At 42.3% G+C, this 20,487-nt stretch overlaps 2 protein-coding genes across 3 annotated transcripts in view; both read left to right on the forward strand.

The window, feature by feature from the left end:
* pknox2 (pbx/knotted 1 homeobox 2) overlaps window positions 1–5,143 on the forward strand; it is a 118,630-nt gene extending 113,487 nt beyond the window's left edge. The window contains exons 9-12 of the mRNA XM_019857754.1: window positions 465–584; window positions 687–763; window positions 1,492–1,670; window positions 3,750–5,143. Coding sequence (XP_019713313.1) covers window positions 465–584; window positions 687–763; window positions 1,492–1,670; window positions 3,750–4,027 — 654 coding nt within the window. The 3' untranslated portion in view covers window positions 4,028–5,143. The remainder of the gene's footprint in view (window positions 1–464; window positions 585–686; window positions 764–1,491; window positions 1,671–3,749) is intronic.
* A 5,273-nt stretch (window positions 5,144–10,416) lies between these two features.
* Window positions 10,417–20,110, forward strand: LOC109507950 (pannexin-3). Of its 2 annotated transcripts, XM_019857701.1 has the most exons (6): window positions 10,417–10,503; window positions 10,643–10,835; window positions 14,670–14,812; window positions 15,746–15,960; window positions 17,998–18,749; window positions 19,065–20,110. In XM_019857701.1, exons 2-6 carry the CDS (start codon window positions 10,652–10,654, stop codon window positions 19,121–19,123), a joined length of 1,353 nt encoding a protein of 450 aa, XP_019713260.1. In that variant the 5' UTR covers window positions 10,417–10,503; window positions 10,643–10,651; the 3' UTR covers window positions 19,124–20,110. The 2 variants fall into 2 exon arrangements, with proteins under 2 accessions (XP_019713260.1, XP_019713259.1); XM_019857700.1 differs by having other exon boundaries at window positions 17,998–20,110.
* Window positions 20,111–20,487: the final 377 nt, after the last annotated feature.

A 20,487-nucleotide genomic window follows, 5' to 3' on the forward strand; every position in this document is an offset into this window, starting at 1 on the left:
TATATATATATATATATATATATATATATATATATAATTTAATCATCTAAGTTCAATGTACACAATAATTGCAGTTGGAGTGTTCCAGCTTAAAAATTGAACAATGAATCCTGAACCTCTGACCTTCTGATACTTCTGAAAGCTACCGAAAACACGACATTATCTCCACATAGTGAAAGATGGGAATTTTTATAATTTAGTCATAATAATGAATGACACTCACGTCATGCTTTCCAGGACACCTAAAAATGTTTTTCAGGTTGAGGGAAGAAGCATTATTTTTCAAACTCAGTTACCATGGTGACACTTCAAGATGTGTTTCTACCATTGTCACAGGAAAAAAAAAAGATGACTGGTTGCCTCCTTGTGTTACCGTGGTAACATTAACTAAGTCCATGCATCCAATTTGATTTTACCTTTCTCTTACTACCTTGTGTCAATAATCCATGACTCTTCTACCACAGTTAAATGTCGATCTGTCAGCCCTATTGGACAGCGAAGACAAGAAGTCAAGGAATAAGAGGGGGGTCCTTCCCAAACAAGCCACTAACATCATGCGCTCATGGCTCTTTCAGCATCTTATGGTAAGGCAGAAATAACAGCTAAATGGCATGTACAATATCATGTGCTGAGGGTGACAAAACAAAATTATTGATGCCAAATGCTGTGTTCTGTTCTCCCGCTAGCACCCGTATCCAACAGAGGACGAGAAAAGGCAAATTGCAGCACAAACAAGCTTGACACTTTTGCAAGTGAATAACTGGTAAGATGTTCTTGACCTGCGCTGTTGTGGGAACACTTGACTTACCCTATGCTGCCATCTTCTGGTTGTCTTATGTATTGTCTACTAATAACACCTGTCAACAGCAAATTTTAATCAGCAAAGGCTTGAGATATCTCCCAACGTATTTTTGACGCTGATTTAAACACGTCCTGACTTTTTTTTTCTAGCACATCAGGTTTTTGAGACATTCCCTTTTTTTGTTGTTTTTAAATTTGACTAATAAAAGCTTGTGCAGTCCAGATTTTATCATGCCTCAACATTTATAGCTGTGACATTTCTGAAAAAAACTCCATATCACTTTTTTTCTTTGCAGACCAACATGTTTGGCCACACTAACTAGCAAGCTGAAGCTCATTGCTACTTAGCTGGTGCGGTATAAGGACCAAGCCTGCCTCGACTTTGTACTAGCCGTGCATAGGTGGCATAGACACGTTGTTGCCGCATTAACGTGCGTGCGTCCAGCCCAGCGAAGCTTTTTGGGAAGATTTTCAGTTTTGCTATTCAATGTGTTTTGATGAGCCGCAAAATACAAATTTTGACTCACAATCTGTGATGCGAAACCGCTTATTTCGAGGCTTGCGAGAGTTCAGGCCCGCATGTGTGGAGTATGCATGTTCCTCTCATGCTTAAGTGGAATTTATGCCACATTTTCAAAATATGTCTGGGTAATTGAAGGCATCAACTTCATTTTCCCTCTCTGTTTTCAGGTTCATCAATGCTCGCCGGCGTATCCTCCAGCCTATGCTGGATGCCAGTAACCCTGACCCAGCTCCTAAAGCAAAGAAGATGAAGTCCCAGCATCGTCCCACCCAGCGCTTCTGGCCCGATTCCATTGTGGCTGGAGTTTTGCAAACGCACAGATCTCAAACAGGAAATAATTCAGACGGTACAGTATTATCAAATACTTTCTATGATATATGCATTCAGACATTTTCCATTTTTCCATGCAATATACTGTGTGACTGCATGTATACTGTATGTAGAAGACATGCAGTTAAGGCCCAAGATTATTCCTACCTTGGCTAGATTTAGCTACCATTAGCCCTTTCAGGGACAGCGATTACTGCAGTGGACAGCTTCTCTTTATCAGGTTACAGGCTGCATGAAAGGGTTAAATAACACTGAAATGATTTATTTTATTATATTCCTTGATTTTCATCAAATAAAAATGCACTTCAATTCCAAGTCTAGCCACGGTATGACTTGGACTTAACTGTGTAGTGCACAAAATAAATAAATAAAACGAATTGAAATTTAATCATGTATGTTTCCATTTCCACCACTGAGTGCCACTATTGATCTTTTAGATGCAAGAAGCTAACCGTCTTGGGGAAAGGATGCCTGAGAGACACTAAAACATCCATCCATCCATTATTTCAACCGTTTAAATGTCTGGGAGGTGGGGGGGAAGAAACTTCACCAAACAAACCTTTCTTAAGCCTTTCATGCTTCCTGTAACCTGATAACATGATAAGCTGTCCACTGTAGTAACCACTGTCCCTGAAAGGGTGAAAGACCACTGACTGACGACCAGTCCAGGGTGGAGTCTGCCTTTTGCCCAAAGTCAACTGGGATTGGCTCATGCTCCCTGCAACCTCGAGCAAGATAAGCTGTGTAGAAAATAGATGAATAATAATCATCTTAAATCCATCTAATTTCCAACACCGCATTTCCTGAACAGGGTCACGGGGGAATCTATCCCATCTGAAGGCAGACTATACCCCGGACTGGTCATCAGTCAATCGCAGGGCGCTTATAGAGCCAAAAATCTATTCACACCGACATCGTAACTGAGCGGGAACCGATCCCACGCTGCCTGCTCAGAAGTCAGGCGAGTTTACCGCTAAACCATCAGCGACATAATAATCATCCTGATCCTAATAATAGTGCTCTGTGATTGGCTAGCAGCCAGTCCAGGGTATACGCATCATATTGCCTGAAGTCTACTGGGAGAGGCTCCAGCACCCAACCCTTGGAAAGATCAACGATATACATGATGGGTGGGATTGATAGATAATAAGAATGTGCGCTAATCTCTCCACTAAAAGATGTTTTATATGTACCTCGATAAATAGGGTTGGCAGCACAGTGGTCGACTGGTTTGCACGTCGGCCTCACGGTGCAGAAGTGCAGCGTTCAATTCCGGCTCCGGCCTTCCTGTGTGGAGTTTGAATGTTCTCCCCGTAGGTTTTCTCTGGGTACTCCTCCCACATTCCAAAAACATGCATGGCAGGCTAATGGAACACTCTAAATCAGGGGTGTCAGTCTCATTTTTGTAGTGGGCCACATTGTCGTTACGGTTTCCCTGAGCAGGCCACTATGGCTGTGAGTTTTATGAAACCGTATCAATGTTTGATCACCTCCACACATTACATACACAGTGCACAACAAATTGGTGGATGCTTGTTTTGAAATCAAAAGTCAAGAATAATGGTTAGTTCAACTATTGTTTACGTTCATGCAATAAGTATGTAATGAGATCATGCTTGCAATATCTCTTAGTAATGATGGATTACATATGACAATTTTAAATTTTGTTTCAGACTTCAGCAAGCATCTCGGAAAAGTTGATTTGCTTTTGCGGGCCGCACAAAAATGATATGACGGGCCAGATCTGGCCCCCGGGCCTCGAGTTGGACACCTTTGCTCTAAATTGTCTCTAGGTATGATTGTGAGCGTGAATGGTTGTCCTACTATGTGTGCCCTGTGATTGGCTGGCAACCAGTTCCCCCCGCCTACTGCCCGAAGACAGCTGGGATAGGCTCTAGCACCCCTCGCGACTCTTGAGAGGATAAAGCGAATTAGAAAATGGATGGATAAATAGGGTTCGTTATGATTTAAGGACCAGTCATTTTAAAATGTAAGGATTCAGTTCAGTGAACTCAAAACCAATTTCCCAATTCTAATAGGTGTTTTTTTGTCCCACCCCTAATGGCGAATAATTCTGCTTTCTGCCGACTCTCAGATCCACTTAGCCTGGACAGCCTCCAGTCGCTGTCATCGGACTCTGCCACTCTGGCCATGCAGCAAGCCATGCTTGGAGCTGATGACTCCATGGATGGCACGGACGACGAGGATGAAAATGAGGAGGAGGAGGAGGAGGGGGAAGAGGAAGAGGAAGGAATGGAGGAGGAGGAGGAGGAAGAGGACGGAGAGAATGAAATCAATACGGGGAGGCCGATGCCCACCGGAGGAGCGGGAAGAAGAGATGTGAGCATAGAGCACAGAGAGGAACTGGAATAGTCGGAGAGGAGAGAGACACGAAGACGTTGACCTCACTTGGCCCATCCACACGGCGAATTTCCGATTCCAACCTAATATGGCACCGTTGCCATATTTAATATGCACGTCCAACAAGTGTTCGAAATGCCAATCGTCCCAACAATTTAGCTCGACGAAATGCGGTTACCAACTGTAATTACATCACTTTGCAAAAGCAAGGCTTAGTCAAAAAGTGAGAGGAGACGAAGGCATGCTTTTGAAATACCTGCACAATCCTCCTTCATCCCTGTTAAAATCTTCCGGATTCTCAGGTCGAACAAAACACTGAGCATTTTTTTTTCTTCCACTTCAACGTATTCGAGCTTGCCGAAAGCCTTTTAAGCATGATCTTTGAACGTTCGGTTCTCCATAAGCAAATCCAATGTAGTAGGCAAGTGTCTTGATGAGTGAAGGTGTGCAGATTTTTTTTTTTTTTTTTTTTTTTTTTGCTTTCGGTTGTTTGTTTTCGTTTGGGGCTCAGAAGATAAGCTCAAGCAACATGACAATGATGGCTGTCTGCAGTGTCCTTCGAGATCTGCTTTGCTCTTTTAGGTGATTATTGTATGTTGCTTTTCCGAAAGGGGAGCGCGGCAAAAGTTACCAACCCCCCGCAAACTTTTTCCCACGTCAGTTGGAATCACACAATCAGTCGAGGAATTTGGAATCTCCGACTGAATAAGCCATGGTCATCTCCGGACGGACTTTTCATTGAAAGAAAATCATTTTGATGAAGATGAGGGACTGAGCAAGTCGTGGAAGAAAAGTCTGCCGTGAATTCAGTTTTATGTGAAGGATTTTGAAGAGACTGGTAAAGGGTTTTCGTTCTGTTTTTGTACTCAACCACGAAAAGGGATTCACTAATTTGGATTGTGAAGGTGTCTAAAAAAAAAAAAAAAACGTGTTATATTTAATGTTGAGTGGTGACTGTGAAATCTGTTGCTCATTAATATTATTTTCTCAACTGCTTTTTTAAAACTCGATCTTCCAGCGCAAGTGATAGACAAAGGGGGAATATTTATATTTCATTTGTACACTTCTTGTCATAATCTACTGTGTTTCAATAGACCAATTTTAATAATTAAAATATGTAACTGGACACATGTGGACAATGTATTTTGTTTTATCTGCAAGCAGTATTACAAATTAAGTACTGTAGTTAGCATTCCTCCATCCATCCATCCTATTTTCTCATGCGTTTATCCTCACTGTATTTGGAATGCGGGAGTACCCGGACAAAACCCACGCAGGCAAACAAACATGCAAACTCCACACAGGAAGGCCGGAGCCAGAATCGAACCCTGCACCTCTGCACTGTGAGGCCGATGCGTTAACCACTCAACCGCCGGACCGCCAGCTTGAAATCAAAGGTCTTTCAATTAATGACTATGTTTCAAATTTCAGCAATTTTTCCTTCATAAGAAATAACTGATTTGGTGTGAAGGGTTGTTGCATTCTCAACCACACTAGGTGGCGATGGCACCCTTTAATCTCTCTTTCTAGTTAGCACCCGCTCCACCTCGCTCAAACTGCATTCAGTATGCAGTTTGAATCACTTCTATTTTCAGTGTATTTATAAAGCACTTATTCACCCAAAAATCTCAAAAGGACTTCACAAGCCCACAGTTCACAGAGATGGACATCACCTGGTCTAACCCCCCGCCCCCATCTTGAAAGGAAAAATTTTCAGAAAACATCTCTGCAAAAAAGTACAAAATCTTGAGAAGGGAACACAGATGAAGGAAACACCATCAACAACATGAATCACACTTGATGATAAGTTCTGCTTGCAGTTAGATGGCTCCAGGGAAGTGGTCCTACTCTGGTCCAGTCCTAGTCTGTTGATCCACAATCCTCCGCAGGTATGGGGGCCGAGACAGCTCAGAAATTGCTTTGGAACCTCCTGACTTCTTTTCAGCTCTTGGAATCATTAAAAGATTAGCTTGTTGAGCGCATAAGGCTCAAGATGGCTCCTAAGATCCCCCCTGAGCCCCCGCTTAATTCTTGATGCCTCTAATAGAGTCTGGTTTGCACACCTGAGGCACCGGGCAGGTGTGTAGGGGCAGAGGAGCTCAGAGAGGTAAAGTAGGGCGAGGCCATTTAAAGATTTGAAAACAAATAATAGGATCTTAAAAAGAACTCTAAAATGTTTAGGGAGCCAGTGAAGAGATGCCAGAGTAGGAGTTAGGTGCTCCCTCTTACGAGTACCAGTCAAGAGGCGAGCAGCAACATTCTGGACCAACTGGAGATGCGTAATGGAGGATTGGCTGACTCCATAGTGAAGTGCATTAAAATAATCCAGCCGGGATGTGACGAAGGCATTAATTAATGTTTCAAAGTGTTCATGAGAAACGAGAGGTTTTACTTTAGCCAGCTGCCTAAGATGAAGGAAGCTGGATTTAACAACGGCACCAATTTGCCAGTCCAATTTAAAATCACTGTACAGTTTAAGACCCAAGTTCAAGGCTGTTGGCTTAAGATAAGGAGCCCAGGGGCCCAAGTCTACAGGATGGGATGTACAAGGGCCACTGAGACCAAACACCACCACTTCTGTCTTCTTTTCATTGAAATTCAAAAAATTTCACACCATCCACGTCGAAGCTCGGTAGTATCTTATAGCCAAGTCTTAAACACTTAAAATCAGATCTCAGGCTGACCGGAAGCCGAATAGAGGCTAATATGATCTCATTTTACAGGCTTAGTCAAGGTGATATATACAGTCTTGCTCATAAGTTTACATAAACTGGCAGTATTTTTCTAAAAATGTCCACCATTCTTCAAAGAAAAACATCAGTGACCAGAAAAAAAAAACAACTATTTCCATTTGATTGTACACCAATTGCACTACAAGGCCCTTCAGAAAAGAAAAATCATTAAACAAAACATAACATCAAAGAAAATAATGAGACGGTCCCCGTTGAAAAGTAAGAATTTGTATTGCCCCCAAGGACCACATCAGTAGCTTGCAGGCCTTTTCCAAAAATAGCCCACAAGTGATGTGATTTTCTGGAAATGGCGTATACGTGATCATTTGAAGAGACAAACGCTGAAAGAGATGTATCAGGAAGAAAATGTTGCATATCTGATATGTGTCAGAGGTAGAGCGACTTGTCTGGTAACCGGAGGGTCCATTGTTCGATTCCGGCTCTGTCTTGAGTCACGTATCCTTGGGCAAGACACTTCGCCCACCTTGCCTCCAGTGTCACTCAAGCTGGCGTATGGCTGGATGTGAATGTTTGGTGGTGGTCGGAGGGGCCGCAGGTGCGCAATGGTAGTCATGCTAATAGCAGCTGTGGCTACAAAACGTAGTTTACCACCACCGGAGTGTGAACGTACGAGTGCGTGAGTAGTGTATCCGCTGCGAAATGTCTTTGAGTGTTCAGAAAGGGGTGAGGGAGATTGTTATCATTGTTTAATGTCAATTAAGTGTTCATCAATCAATAAAAGGTTAATTTACATAAAATAATGACTGTGTTACGGTTCCGGAAGTTGTCCGCAACAGAATCGGACCGGAACAGAATAGGACTCTCAAAATGTGGACTCAGATGGAATTGAACAAAAAGGGTTTATTGATACAAAAAGGTAAGACTGACAAAGTACAACAAAATAACGCTAGTTACAATAACCAGGGAAAAACAAAACTACCCTAACTAAAAACGCCTGCTAAAGGCAAGGAGGATAATATGAACGGAAATGGCTTGTCATGAAAAGGCAAGAAAATAATCAAGACACAAAGGATACAAAACCGAGACTAAGCTTAGCAATAAAAATACTTACTTTGACGAAAGCAAAAACGAGGCGAGAAAATACTTGGCGTGAACTGGAAATATTGTCTAGAGAATTCAACACTCGGAGACAAAGTCATGAGTGAGATGAGGAAAAATCCGACAAAGGGTTGACATCTTGGCAGTCCTTCAATCCATGGCAATTGTTAAGAACATTGGCAGCAGGTGTGCACAGTGAGGATAAGATAAGATAAGAAAACCTTTATTAGTCTCGCAATGGAGAAATTCCCAATTCACAGCAGCAAAGTTATGAATGGAAGAAGTAGAACAACAAAATATAGGAGCTGCTGGAAAGGCAGCCACTCTCGCGGCGCCATCTTGAAGTCAAAATAACAAAAATAACACAACACAACACATAGGACACAGACAGTCGTGCAATCTTTACCACTTTCCTGCATACACTTTGTTGTCTGAAGCAGTTATAGATGAAAGAGGAGAGGATCAAAGTGTCCTTTTACCAGTGGATCAGAGACGTCATGCTGAAAATGTGAACATGTCTGCTACAAGCTAAGTTTTGAAAGCAAACACGAAGCTGTAGCGTCCATTGACGAAAGTAAAACATGTATCCACAAAGTTTGCACCATTAAATCAGTGTATGTACATACAAGTCTTCGTAATTCATAGTTGAATCATGAATTTCGCCACCAGAGATCAGACAGTTATGTCACAGCATTTATTTTGATGCATTTTGGCTCTTGGATTTTTCGACCAAGTCACAAGATTTTTTTTTTTTTCCCACCAAGTATCGTAGCCCTGTTGGGAAGCTTCCTATGCATGATGGGGGTTGGAATTGACTCAAGACTTTGCTGGTGTATGAACACACCCCTTTCTGTTCAGCGCAATTGTTGCTCAGTAGCCCAAGAGCACTTGCCGACGGCTGCCTACTCGGGCGCCATCTTGGACTTCAAGGGAGGGCCCTCGACTGCCACCTGCTGGAGACATGCAAGAAATGCAACATGACAGTTTGTTTTGAAAGAGATGAAATTGACTTAAATTTTTTATCCATAAATTCAGGATGTATGTAAAATAAGATAAAATAAGAAACCCTTTATTTGTCTCACAATGGACACATTCCCAATTTACAGCTGCAAAATTATGAAAGGGAGAAGTAGAAGAACAAGTGTGTGTGTGTAAAGTATATATATATATATAATTAAGTGCAATATAAATATAGATATAGATAAGGTGGCTGTGCTATTTACAATTGTTACTAGTTTTTCACGGATTTTATTTTTTATTCAGCAGCCTGACAGCAGTCGGTAGGAACGAGCGGCAGTATCTCTCCTTCTTGCGGCGCGGGTGGAACAGTCTCTGGCTGAAGGAGCTACCCAGTGCTGTCAGGGCAGGCTGGAGGGGGTGGGAGGGACTGTCCATCATAGCTTTTCGCTGAACTAGCATCCTCCTGTTGCCCACTTCCTCCAGAGTGTCCAGGGAGCAGCCTAGGAAAGAACTGGCCCTTCTGACCAGTCGTTCCAGTCTCTTTCTGTCCCAGGCCGAGATGCTGCCTGACCAGCAGACAATGCCATAATGGATGGCCGAAGCCACCACCGAGTTATAGAAAGTCTTAAGGAGTGGCCCCTGAACCCCAAAAGACCTCACTTTCCTGAGTAGGAAGAGTCGGCTCTGTCCTTTCCTAATCAGGACGTCCATGTTCGTAGACCAGTCCAGTTTATTGTTTAGAACAACACCTAGGTACTTGTAGGAGGTCACCCTCTCGATGTCCGTACCCTGGATGTTCATCGGTGCAGGTGAAGACAGTGTGTATGTGGTAATTGTGTGTGTGTGTGTGTGTGTGTGTGTGTGTGTGTGTGTGTGTGTGTGTGTATACACATACACATTTTTTTTTAGCTGATAACACAGTTACTGTATTAGTTTGTGTTTTACATGAGATCGCTGTACGGAGTAATGAGAGCCTCTCAAAGCGAGTGGCAACATAAGATAACGCCAGTGGCCTTACTTCTCCCTACGGCGAGTAAACGGCATTGTTATAAACGGCATCATATAGAAGTCACAGGGTGCATCCTCTCTGAAAGAAAAGATGAAAACAAGGAAATTGCTATGCCTGGAGCAGCGAAAATCAGCAGTTAGTTTCCAGCCACAGACAGATTGTTGCTTGGCCCAATTTCTTGTCAGAACAAATTTTAGTTTCATTTGTCATGCTTTCAGAGCATGCATGTCATATTCATTCAATCACATCGATTTTATTTTATTTTTTGCACAGTCTGAGTTTTTCTGTGACACATGTACTGCAAACTTCAAGTACGTTAAAAGAAATAGATTCCGGCCTGCACAATGTAAAAATAGTCTCGCAAATGATAGAGCCTTAGTCAACCACTGGCATTGACTCACTTGTTTGAAGGAAGACGGAGCCGCCGTGCTTCAAAAGTAGGGTCGGGCCAAAGAAACATGCACATTTACACACATATAATTGCATAGCCTGGCAAAATGTAGTGGAAGGTCTGCTGGAGTCAGGACCATCTGGGTGGGTGCATGCTCCCAAATGTGTTCTCTGTAATTAGGCTTGGGCCTGGTTCAATCTGGTTCAAACAAAATCCAACCTCTCATTTCCCGAAAACACGCCCAGAATACATAAGGCACCTTCCAAAACTGTCCAAAGCTCTTGCTTTGCAACGACTTTTTCTATGAGCACCACTGGAGTAACCTGGAAGACATACAGTAAGTGGTTGTTTTGCCTAAACTTGGCATGTGCTGTAAAAAATTGCATGTATCTGGTTCATGTTTCAAAAACGGACCTTTAATGGACCTACGCAACACACCAGATAACATGATTATGCTGCATGTTTTAACATGTTAGGTATTGAAAATGTCCATTGCCAAGGAAGCGGCAAGGGCCATGCTCTCTGATGCCCTGTTGCCAGACAGTGCCGCGCTAAACCGGATCAGCCACCTGGAGATGGAACTTCCCTTGGACAGGGTCATCAAATATGTATCTGTTGGCCTCCCTCTGTTGCTGGTCTGCATGGCCTTTGCCCGTGAGGTGTCCCTCGGTAAGAAAGTCTCTGTGTCCATTTGTTTGCCTTCTGTTTGCTTTTGTCCCTCATAATAATTATGCATGAATGCTCATTATTTTTTGTAAAGCATGCCAATTATGTCCTCCTCTTTGACTGTGGGATCCAATATTGAACCTTAAGCAAATTATTTACCTGAAATAAATAGTCACACTTGATGAAATGGAAAATAATAAATGTGTAACCATCCATATGAGTTAACAGTCAAAAAAATACATGTAAAACCACAAGATTAAAAAATAATAATAATTTTGTGACCTTTGGCTTGTCCCAAAGGAGTTGCCACAAAGAGTCATTTGCATGATTTAACATTTTTTTATGCCAGCCAGATGCCCTTCCTAACACAACCCAGCCCTCTTTTTTGTCCTTTTAATCTGGGGCTCGGACAGGCAACACATCACTGCACGACGAGTGCAATCACTATTCAACAATTATTGGCAATAACAGTCAAGTCTGTAAAGGAGTTGGTCTGTGTCTTGATTGCATTGTCTTCACATTATTTGCATGACTAGTGGATAGTAGTAAAGCATCCACAAGGCTTGTATTCAAACATATTAAAATAGACCAACATAAACCATTTCCAAACTTTGTTCCCACTATTATTTTGGCCAAGAACCTGTACAACTAAATTTAATCCTTTCGGGGACAGCGGTTGGTACAGTGGACAGCTTATCATGTTACAGGATGCATGAAAGGATTTAAAAAAAAAAAAAAAAAAAAAAAAAACTTTTGTCACCATCAGCCAAAGATATAACACTGACTAGCTCCAGCCTTGGCCAGGAATCAAACTCACGTCAGCCAAAGCAGCGGTGCCAACCATACGCACTTACGTACTATACGTACCCTACAAATTTGCCAAGTGTTACCCAGAGGCTTGATGATGATGAAGTGCTACTTTCAAATGTGACCATACAATTTCCTGTGTATAGTACTTGTTTTCTTGACACTCTAGGCTGCTCCCGCTTCCAGAAATAGTCGACGGTTGTTGTTCTTTGGTCATCATGGAAATGAAAGTCAGCCAAGGAGTCAATGGGGTGGGGTGAGCAGCAGTGGGCTGTTTGCATTAGACGGGACCAGCTCCTGAATCTCAGACAATTTCAGTGAGGCTCGAAAATGAGCATGGGGTGAATGCAGGACAAAATACATACAGTTCAACATGTTTTGGGCATGGTAGAGGCCTTCTTTTGGAGGATATGAACATACAGTATCAAGAGGTATGCGTTATTATAACCCTTGTGATTACATCTTCACAGATGTGATTTTTAAAAATGTGACCAGTGAGAAGCTCTCAAAAAAGTTTGTCGCTGGTCAATCACGGATGTGCGATAAGGTATATCGAAGACATTTATTTCAGTGTTGTGTTTGATTTTTGACTACTTCAGTATTGGATGTTTGAGCTTTGTTGTGGAGGAATAATGTATTAGTTCGTCTTCGTAGTTACGTCAAACTTTGCAGTGCACAAAAGTTTGATGCGAGAGCCTGGTTTCCCCGAGTACAAAATTTACCCCCCCGGCGATGTCTTCTAACAATGCCTGACATTTGCCAAGAATTTCAGACGGTTAATTGCCAGCGGGGGAAAAATAATTAACAGCCATGCATTCATCCATGGACTGTATCTGTTTGCATTTTTCACAGCTATCATGATGATATCAAGCGTGTCAGTGTTGGCATGCTCAGGTATATTGGAAAAAATGTTCCTTCGATTCTAAGCATGTTGTACGCTTTATATGGAGACGATGTAACATTTACTCCTAATGCGTTAGACGACCTGACATCCTAAGATTTAATTAGAGAGAGTGTGTTCCTACAGAGCATATGTGGAGGCTACGTTTCAAAAATAGATGCCCTACGCTTCAATTTGTGAGGCTCAGTCAATGTTGGTGGGGCACAGCTCTTTTCCCTCCCTAGTTTGTGTTTAAGGGTGGAGTACAGTCGTGAAATGACAGCCGGGTGTGGGTTGTTTGGATTATATGTGGCTGTGTGAATGTCAACTAAGTACAAGGTGAAGAAGCCCAATTTTGGGAAGTAGTCACAGATGGTTTTCAAAATGGTGCGCAACATTTAGCATACCGTTTATACAGCATTTTTTTTTTTAAGTATTCCACATGTTAAAAAATTTTAAAAACATGTCTTTGTCAACAACATCACATTCAGTCATGGACACCTAACCCCATTCTAGAGCCCACTAGCACCATCAACAAGGAACCCCTCGTCACGGAATGGTGCCACTCCTAAGGTGCGATGCGCTAGGTGGGCTTTTGCCACAACACAATGTGCCTTGATTTGGACAAAGTGGAGCCCGCGGGCCACAGCCGGCTTGTCCAGTCTCTGCAGCCTTTGGGAATTCAAGCTAAAACATCAAGGATGCGCTGCTTTTTGCAGTGCAAACAAACAAGAGCAGCGACTTGGTTTCGGTGTTGTCAACTTCCATAATCGTCACTGTATTCAGATGACTTCTCTGACCATCCAGCAACTGTTTTTAAAAAATATGAATAGCTAGAACACCAACTGTTAGCCTCATATTAGCCACAATCTCGTGCTAGCAGCAATCTTATTTCCTGCACGGTGGAGGGAAGAGACAAATTTGCCTTTGAAATGATTTGGTAGTCATAAGAACAGCTAATACAAACAAGAAAATGTTTTGAACCGTTTTCTGATGTAAATGATACAAGTTTATCGAATCGAACCCAGTCATTCCACTTTGAAATGTATCGAGATACGTATCGAATCAACTTTTATTGGAGAGCTATATCTTTAAAGGAAATGGCACATTTACCGTATTGGCAACTTCATTCAAATGTGTGTTCAATTACAACAAAAGTCATTGCATCATACTCTCTGAAATTGAGCCATACCATATCGAATCACATCGTGATCTCATTGACTGGAACCGAATTGAATCGTTCCTACTTTCAAATCGAACCACCCTTGAATAGTTTCGCACCTAACGCATTGAAAACCTTATCGAATGGTCTATAACAGGGGTCGGGAACCTTTTTGACTAAGAGAGCCATAAAAGCAAAATATTTGGAAATGTATTTCAGTGAGAGCCATATATATATATATATATATATATGTATATACACACACACTGTGCTAAAAATCCAGCAAAACTATCGGAATGAAAGTCATCTTGCCGGGTCCATACGCGAAGTTACTGCTGGCAAGCTTGCACACTGCTCAGTAGCTTGCTCGCTTCCTTTCGGCTATCTCTCGCACAGTGTTTTGATGCGAACGTAGCATGGGGCGTGTCAAAGTGCCGCTCTGCATTCGACCGTTTCATCGATGGTATTTTGACATTGCAAATCAGACACACCGCAGAACCCGTTCTCTCCACAAAGGCGAATCCTTCGGTGCATTCGTCCTGAAGTCTACCAAACTCGTCATCTTTTTTTCTTTTCGCCATCTTATTCGCTAAGGATTAGTTTTGAGCTAATGGCCGAGCGGGTTGATTCAAAAGGGGGCGTATACCTGTTTCCACAGCAACGGCAACGTTGGCCAGTATCATCCAATCAAAATGGCTCCTGGAGCCAACTGCAGCCCAAACAGGAAATAAGCAGTGAAAAATCCATCGATGGATGCATTAATAAACAAACGAGAATATTTTTTTTTATCTGCGAGCCAGATGCAATCATCAAAAGAGCCATATATGGCTCGCGAGCCATAGGTTCCCGACCCCTGGTCTATTAGCTCATTTGTCAGGTTTGTGCTCATAATGTCAGCACACTTTCAAAATATAAATTCCCATATGAGCAGATTACGTTCCTGATAACGTTGCTTTGTTTTTTTTTTTGTTGTTTTTTTTTCCCGCAGGGCCGCAGATCAGCTGTTTTCCTCCCAGCAATTTCACAATGAAGCAGGCCAGCTATGTTGATACATATTGCTGGGACTCCCTCATGCATCACGAGTTTGACGGCAATGGCAACTTTGAGGAGCGCTCCCTTTGGGTACACAAAGTGGGTGAAATTCATTTGGAACATGGCGCCTTTACATGTCCTCTTCATTATGAGTCTGACTGTTAAGTTGGTAGAACCACCAGCTCTGTTTTTGTGACATTTATGGCAATCACAAAGGCACCAAAAAGTATCAGTACTATAATACAGCAGTCCCCAACCTTTTTTGCCCCACGGACCGGTTTAATGTCCAATAATATTTTTAGGGACCGGCCTTTAAGGTGTGGCGGATAAACAAAATTATATGATATGACCTGCATGAAAACTGTGGAATTTTTTAAAAAATAATAACACGAAACATGACATGAGAAATGTCCTATCTGGCCGCAACACTCTCTGGTCGCTATAGTAACGTTTAAACGTGCCTTCAAAATAAGATACGCCACCACAAATACGATTCACCATTGTGCCATATTATGCAGAGTGGGCTTGGTGCGTGGGAATCTCCCCTTGAGATAAATCCGTATTTTAAGTAGGACTCCTGATACTGTTTAGTAAATGTAGCCTTCTTTTTCTTGAAAGTCGTAGGCTCCTCTTCTGTCCCCTTCAAAAAGAAACTTTCCAAAGACGTTTGTTTTTTTACTCATTTTTCTATCTCCCGGCTTTCATTTTAGCGGGTAACCTATCACGTGACCGAGAAGCGCGCCTTGACCTGCGTCAAGAGTGACATATTGTAGACGGATGGAACAGAGAATCTGGTAATTTTTCAAAATAAAACATCTTTCGGATTCCAAAATAAATAAAAAGGAAGTAATGTAAGTTATTTATTCTATTTCTTCGGCCCGGTACCGTATGACCCACGGACCGGTACCAGTCCGAGGCTCTGGGTTTGGGGACCACTGCTCTAACATACCGTAAAGAAATTGGATTGTCGTTGCTTTTGCTGCCCACCATTTTGAATCTTCTTCCATTTTCTGTCTGTCACTCTTTCTCTAGATGTTCCCGTATTCTCTTCTGGCTATGGCGGTGTTAATGTATCTGCCAGCTCTTATCTGGCGCCAGCTTGTTATGCCTTCCCTGGGCTCAGACCTGCTCTTCGTCATTGACGAACTGGATAAATCGTACAACCGCTCAGTCCGATTGGCTCAGAGCATCCTTGATATGCGTCAGAACACCAAGAACCCATTAACGTTTCAAGCAGAGCTGCAGAGGTAAGAAATAATGACCCGTCCCTTTGTTAAATGTGTTGACTTGTATATATAGAAACAAAAATGAACGAAAATAATGACTGGGATTCCTCTCAGCAACTAAAACGGCTTCTAGGAAGACCTCTAAGATTACGGAGTGTGTCTTTGGGATTTTTGTCCATTCATCCTGTCATGGGAGAATCCTGCCCAATGCGTTGGAGTAACCCTCCCCACGACAAGTAGGAAGTTTAGAGACAAAGGGACACGGACACCCAAGGCAAGATGCAAGATGAAACCACAGCGAGCTGATCAAATGTCTGTCGTTCCATCCCATACCCGAGCTTTTATTAGGAGTTACAAGAATTACAACAGTACAATCAATATGAAAATCAATATGACATGACATGTATGAAGACTTTAACCCTTGTTTTATTTGGACATTGTTTTATTCAAATATATTTGTTTACCCCTGCACCTGGCTTCTGGGCGGCCAGGGTGTTCTGACCCCATGTTCCTTCCTGGAATTGTGGTTAGTATACTCTTCACTAAACTAGAAAAAGATGAAACAAAACTAAAAAGAGATGAAACAAAACAAAACAGGATATAGAAGAATATATGTTTAGAAGACTATATATGAATATATGTACAAAGTATAAGTGTGTAACATACATTGAGATATATGATTTGAATATATGATCTGAACCATTACATTTGATAACTTGGTTATACATAATTTCCTTCTCACTTCCATGGCGGAATGACTCCTAATTACAGCTCTGGTTCATTCTTCAAGTTGTTCTTTGAGGGTGAGGTCAAGTCTTGCGCAAAGCCAGTCAAATTCTCATTCAACCATGTCTTTATGGACCTCATTTTGTGCACTGGGGCACAGTGGAATGCCTTAAAAAAAAAAAAAAAGCATTGACCACCACTTCACGAAAAGTAGAAATCTGGGAAATTTCAAAGATGCCAAGATCTGTCATATGTAAGGAAAACTTAACATTGCATTATCAACAAGGTCGGGGTATTTTCAAATTCAAGGACATGGCTGGTAAAGATTATTTTAGATGTGACTGTGATGAATAAAGGTCATATTAAAATTGTCCATTCCAGCCAGTCAATGCTTTGTGAAAGTTGGGCAAAAGATGAATATTATTCTCTTTTTATTCAATACATGGAATATATTGTGAAAATACGGCTGAAGTAGAAGTGCTCTCCCTTTCTACCCAATTACCGTATTGGCCCAAATATAAGATGAATGTTTTTTTGCATTGAAATAAGACTGAAAAAGTGGGGGTCGTCTTTAATTCGGGGTCTAGACATTATACCCACTCACGACGCTAGATGGCGGCAGATATCATTGAAGCGAATGCTTAACTTGATTCCCCAGGCCAAAGTGAACCCCTGTCACGAAGAATAAAAATAAAAATAGCGGTAGCACGAAGAAGAAAAATAAAAAATAGCGGTAAGAAAGAAAAGAAAATAATAGAAGAGATAACAGAAAATGGAGAAATGTAGAAACAATCTGGAGAAAAGTGGGTCGAAGATCGGCCAGGTTAACCGGCAGCTGAGGAGAAGCTATGATGTCATTTGCATTTCAAAAACCAGAAGCCATTCATTTGCGAATGTGATTGCACTTTAGTTTACATATTTAAATGTTCAGACATTAAGATTTGAATGAGGCAAAATAACATGCTTTTTCTCTCCAATATATTGTTATAATCATTTGTTTCAGATGTACTGTAGTTATTTTCTGGATCAAAATTAATTTGGTGTTCAAAAAGTCTTTTTTCAAACTTGAGTCTTGAAAAAGAGGGGGTCGTCTTCTAATCAGGGCCGTCTTATATTCGGGCCAATACGGTAAATGTACGTGAGTAATGATAAGGTCACGTTTCCGCAAAGTTAGGGGAAAGAGTCTTTCTGGAAGCCTACTGTGCGTAATGCGGTAAGCAGCTCCTTCGAGTTAAATATAGAATGTCCTCATTTCCCAAGAATCATGAGCAGCTGTATGAACATTGAAATGGAAGATGGTGCTCACATTCTTCTCTCTTTGTTCTCTCGCAGAGCAAAGAGGAAGCGGTACTTTGAGTACCCCCTCCTGGAGAGATACATGCAATGCAAGCAAAACTCCTACTTCCTTGTGAGCATGCTTTTCCTGCGAGGCTTCCTCCTGCTGACCTTCATGACAGCTGCCTGTCTTTATCTGGCCTACTTCCACCTGTCCGCCTTCCTGCAGGATGAGTTCAGCTGTTTTGTGCGTAGCGGCATGCTACGGGATCAGAACTGGATTCCTGAGCTGGTTCAATGTAAAATGATCGGCCAGTTGGTCTTTCAGGTGATCAGCGTGGCTAATGGGGCCATCTATGTTCTGTTGGCACCAATTGTCCTCTTCAGTGTCATTCGGCTCTTCGTTTGGGACACCACCTTCATCTCCGTATACGAGGTCCTTCCAGCCCTGGATGTTCTCAACAAACGCAGGCTAGGATGTCCCCTGAATGATCTCAATGTGCTCCTGCTCTTCCTGCGGGCGAATGTCGCACACCTCAAGTCATATGGGAAGGTTCGAGCTTTATGCTCTCTGGCACCGCCCATGGTTGGTAAGACGACAGCGGGACAAGGACTGAACGCACTGCTGAGCCAAGAGGAGTTGGAAGAACGGGAGGAGGCCGCAATGGAGTTGGCCGAGGAGGTGCAGGAAGCCAAAGAGGAAGGAAAGTTCAACCTTGTGGATATCATGACTATTCTGGGAGCGGCGCAGGGAAGAATTGTAAACTGCAATGAACAGAGGCCAATGGTGGAAGAGAATATGAGTTTTGGTACCGTAACACTGATCTACACACTTAAACGTATCCTACTTGTGGCTATTTTCACCTACATCATTTGGGATGTACAGAAAATCATTAAGTGAACTTGACAACTGTCAATGTTCTAAAAAAAAAAATGTTCACATTACATGCAAGTGTGTTAATGGCGATCATTGTTCTGCACAATTTTTAGTTTGTATTTTGATGCTTTATGAGCTTTCCACATTTCCATACTGAATCACCTCTATCAGTCAGAGTGAAAACTAACGGTGAATGTGGGAGGGATGGATTTGTAGTCATTCTAACGACCTCTCTGTCTCTTCACAGAGCCAAACCACCAGGGGTACCATGAGTTGAAGGAGACTGCACCATTTAGTCAATACTAGGCCTCCTATGGACTGACTCATTGTGAAAAGCTGGGGGGAGGAAGGTTTTGGACACTCGAAGGGGCATATTCTCCCATGTGCTTGAGTCAGAAAAGGTGCGCTGTGGCACACTTTTTTGGGGGGAGGGGCTGCACAGATTCTCCCATCGACTTAAGTATAACATTTTTGCACCTTCATGAAAAATGCGCATTCTGGGTGAAGCGACCATGAAATGAGTGTTCTGTCAGAAAGGTAGCCATGTTTTTTCTTTTTTTTGTCTTTAACATTCATTATATTAAATACAGCGTCCTGTGAGGGTCAAACATCATTTTGCACGTTGTGAGTTATTTCGGCTGCTCTCTGACGGATGGTGAGAGCCATCACCGGCCAATCAGCATTTCCACATGCTGATGGGGGGTGGGGAGAGGTGGGGGGGGTGCTTAAAGTTTTAAAAGCGGCCATCACAGACATTGTGATGGCGCCATGAATTCGATTTTGAGCCATTTGTTTATTTATACAACTTAATTTATACAGCACTTTCACAACAGCTGCAGTTGTAACAAAGCCCTTTAACAGTTAGAATAACAAAATAATATAACACATGACATCAGACACGGACAGTCATGCAATCTTAAACCACTATTCCTGCATACATTTTGTTCGTTGAAGTAGTACTAGATGAAAGAGAAGAGAATCAAAGTGTCCCTTCACCAGTGGATCAGAGACGTCATGCTCAAAATGTGCACACGTCGCCTACGAGCTAAATTTACAAGACGAAAAAAAAAGAGATTGGTTCGGTTTACTTCTCTTGTCCCATATAAATCCGCTTCAATTTCAAGCGCGACTCTCAGTTCCAAACACGCATTTGCGCTCCACGCTGACGCTCCTCTCTCCTCATCCTCGGCTTAGCAGCCATCCATTCAGCCGCACCAACGCAGACTGTCCAACAGCGCCGACATCTCCGCTGAACAAAACGGGGCTGTGAAAATTGGTGCCCATGACAGGTGCTAAAATCAGAATCGCCCGGGGGCTGTCCAGGAGCGACAGTCAGATAGCACATTCCTCCCAGTCAAAATCCAAATCGGTGCTGGTACACACGTGCTGCAGAGAAGGCGCACCCATTAAGCACAGATTATTCTCCTTTGACGAATGTCGTGGCCAAAACGCTGAAAAACAGTCCACATCGTGTCCACATGAAGGACAACCAACACCATTTGACAAAACAAAAGACAAAAACAACAAAAAGCAAAGATCTTGAAGAGGTCCTGAAAGTATTTTGAATTTTGATCTATGCCAGTCAAAATCTGTTAAAAGTGACTCTCCCGCATGTGTTGCTTGACACAATGGTTTCACAGCAACGGCTGATCAACACTCTGACGTTTCAA

Source organism: Hippocampus comes, unplaced genomic scaffold, assembly GCF_001891065.2.
Source record: "Hippocampus comes isolate QL1 unplaced genomic scaffold, H_comes_QL1_v1.1 scaffold248, whole genome shotgun sequence".
NCBI classification, from domain to species: Eukaryota; Metazoa; Chordata; class Actinopteri; order Syngnathiformes; family Syngnathidae; genus Hippocampus; species Hippocampus comes.